We start from the raw sequence: 3,302 nt of genomic DNA on the forward strand, positions 1-3,302 counted from the left end.
GGAGACGGGGAAGGGAAGTAGTAAGTGTGAGTCTCTAGCTTTAGGCATAGACCCCTGGACAGATTGTCTTGTCATCTATGGGAGCAGAAAGCTCCCATAGAAGAGGGGAGATGGTTTGAACGGGGAGAGGCTGTGTAAGGACGAGCAGGCTGGCTGTTGGACCAGGGTGCAGGTGGGGGCCAGTGTGAATGGGGCAGGCGGGTCAGGGTGGAGAGAGACTAGGGAAGGGATGAGAGAGTTCAGCCCCTGTTTCTAGACCTCAGTGCAGTCCAGGTGTGTGGATCAGCGGGTCTCAGATGACACTGGGCAGAACCCTGCTGCCTCCTCCATTTCTCTCTGTAGCTGCTTTCAGCCGAGCTTAACACCAGACCTGACAAGTCACAACTGGAGCTTGTCAGCTGGGAGGGAGGTGAGATCCAGGCAAACCGCCCACCCTCTCCAGTGTTTCCTCACCATTTAAGAATCTGGGCTTTGGACCACTTATTCACGTCTCAGGTTCCTCTTCTGTTAAGAATGAGACAGGAACCAATCCATCTTTCCAAAGGAAGAACTGAAAGCGCCCTGCAGGGGGAAGCCCCAGACTGGCTGGAGGTCCCTTCCTCCTCCTTGACTGCTGGGTTCATCCAAACTATTCCCCAAAGGGAAAGCCATGTAAGGACTGGGGGTGGGCGAGGGGAAAGGGCTTTCCCAAGAGGTCAGTCTTAGGATGGATGCTCGAGGAAGTTGGGAAGGAGATGTTCCCTGGAGAAACTGCCTCCTGGCTTCATTGAACCCTACACCACCCGATGGGGAAGGAATCGCCCCCCCATTTTGTAGATGAGGAAAGCAAGGCCCAGGGAAGTTAAAGACTTTAAGGTCACACAGTCAGGAAGAGAGTCCTGAGTGGGACTTCGGTCTATGAGAAATCCAAAGCCCTCCTCTTGAAACACTCTTTCCCGGTCTAGAAGCCAGTGATTCCAAACGTGGTCAGGGCCAGGGCACCAGGGCTGGGCTGGCACCTCTCCAGCTTCTTGGGGGCGCGGGTCTGGGTCTTCCCAGGGCCAGGATCTGGTACTAAGGCGCTTCCCGAACCTGCGGGTTTGGTCGCCAGACTCCGGCGGGCGCAGCGTGCAGAGTAAGGGCGCCAAGGCATAGGTGGGGCGGGCGCACGGGAGATTGGAGCGCCGCGGCGCTGGGGCGGGAGCGCGGGCCCCGGGAGCTGCGGGGGACGGAGCAGGCAGCGCTCGCCCGGCGCCCCCGCCCCCTCGGTGGCGGCTAGCTCTCGGCTTCTCCGGCTCCGAACCAGACACAACCGCCACCGCTGCCGCCACCGGCTGGTGCGCTGCCGGCGGCCGGGAACAGCCCCGCGAGCACCCGCCGCTTCCCAGCACCAGAGGGGCGCAACGCGGTCACCAAGCCGGTGGCACTCGAGGATGCGAGAGGGGTCCCGGCGCGCTCTGGGGACCCCCCCAGCGCAGCACACGGTGAGCGGCCCCCGGGGCTCGGGGATCCCTTAAGCTTCGGGTCCCGGGGTGCCACCCCCCGGGTACCTGATGGGGCCGCCCGGGAGGCGCAGGGCAGAAGTCGGGACCGCGCACAGCCCGCCTTTGCAGCCGAACCCGATATGCTTCCCCCGGGGCGCAACGGCACCTCGCACCGGGCGCGGTCGGGGCAGCAGCAGCTGGTGCAGGGGGGCGCCGTGGGGGACTCGGAGGGGGCGACGCCGCTGGGGCCCGCGCAGGTGGTCACCGCTGGCCTCCTGACCCTGCTCATCGTCTGGACCCTGCTGGGCAACGTGCTGGTGTGCGCGGCCGTCGTGCGCAGCCGTCACCTGCGCGCCAAGATGACCAACGTGTTCATCGTATCCCTCGCGGTGTCCGACCTCTTCGTGGCGCTGCTGGTCATGCCCTGGAAGGCGGTGGCCGAGGTGGCGGGTTACTGGCCTTTTGGGGCCTTCTGCGACATCTGGGTGGCCTTCGACATCATGTGTTCCACTGCCTCCATCCTGAACCTATGCATCATCAGCGTGGACCGCTACTGGGCCATCTCCAGGCCCTTCTGCTACGAGCGCAAGATGACCCAGCGCGTGGCCTTGGTCATGGTCGGCCTGGCGTGGACCTTGTCCATCCTCATCTCCTTCATCCCAGTCCAGCTCCATTGGCACAGGGACAAGGTGGGTGCCAGGGGTGGGCTGGACCCTCCATCCAACCTGGCCAACGGGACGCCTTGGGAGGAAGCCGCGGAGTCGGATAGGAGTGCGAACTGCGACTCCAGCCTGAACCGCACTTATGCCATCTCGTCCTCGCTCATCAGCTTCTACATCCCGGTGGCCATCATGATCGTGACCTACACGCGTATCTACCGCATCGCCCAGGTGCAGATTCGTAGGATCTCCTCGCTGGAGAGGGCCGCGGAGCATGCGCAGAGCTGCCGCAGCCGCGAGGCCTGCGCTCCCGACACGGGCCTGCGGGCGTCCATCAGGAAGGAGACTAAGGTCCTCAAAACCCTATCGGTGATCATGGGGGTCTTCGTGTGCTGCTGGCTGCCCTTCTTCATCCTTAACTGCATGGTCCCCTTCTGCAGCGGACACCCCGAGACCTTCCTCTGCGTCAGCGAGACCACCTTCGACGTCTTCGTCTGGTTCGGCTGGGCCAACTCCTCCCTCAACCCCATCATCTATGCCTTCAACGCTGACTTCCGGAAGGTGTTTGCCCAACTGCTGGGCTGCAGTCACCTGTGCTCCCGCACCCAGGTGGAGACGGTGAACATCAGCAACGAGGTCATCTCCTACAACCAGGACACCGCCTTTCACCAGGAGATCGCAGCTGCCTACATCCATCGGATCCCCAATGCGGTGACCCCGGGGGACGCAGAGGTGGACAAGGAGGAGGAGGAGGCAAGCCCTTTCGATCGAATGTCCCGAATCTCTCAGACGTCCCCGGAGGGTGACCCTGCTGGCCAGTCGGTCTGGGAGCTGGACTGCGAGGGGGGAGTTTCATTGGGCAAAATCACACCTTTCACCCCAAATGGATTCCATTAAACTGCCTAAGCACCCTTCTTCGCAGATCAACATAACTGCACAGGCATTAACAAGCATTCGGAATACACATGGGACACACACAAATAGACGTTTCCTCTGCTGCCAAGTTTATCAGGCCTTCAGTGACCCTGCAGTAGTCCATGTGCTCAGAAACCTCAGCGGACTGATTTGTTGTAGAAATATTTGGAGAGAGCAGTTGGAAAAAGCTTGGTCAAATGTACCCTAGCCTAGCAGAGATGGACCCACGGCTCTGCTAGAGAAGATAAGATGGTAACTGATTCCC

At 61.2% G+C, this 3,302-nt stretch overlaps 1 protein-coding gene across 1 annotated transcript; it reads left to right on the top strand.

Annotated features, from left to right (window-relative positions):
* The first annotated feature begins 1,603 nt into the window (after positions 1-1,603).
* DRD5 (dopamine receptor D5) lies at positions 1,604-3,019 on the top strand. Its single transcript, XM_068975644.1, has one exon. It carries the CDS (start codon positions 1,604-1,606, stop codon positions 3,017-3,019), a length of 1,416 nt encoding a protein of 471 aa, XP_068831745.1.
* Positions 3,020-3,302: the final 283 nt, after the last annotated feature.

The sequence above is a fragment of the Capricornis sumatraensis genome, chromosome 7 (genome assembly GCF_032405125.1).
Source record: "Capricornis sumatraensis isolate serow.1 chromosome 7, serow.2, whole genome shotgun sequence".
NCBI classification, from domain to species: Eukaryota; Metazoa; Chordata; class Mammalia; order Artiodactyla; family Bovidae; genus Capricornis; species Capricornis sumatraensis.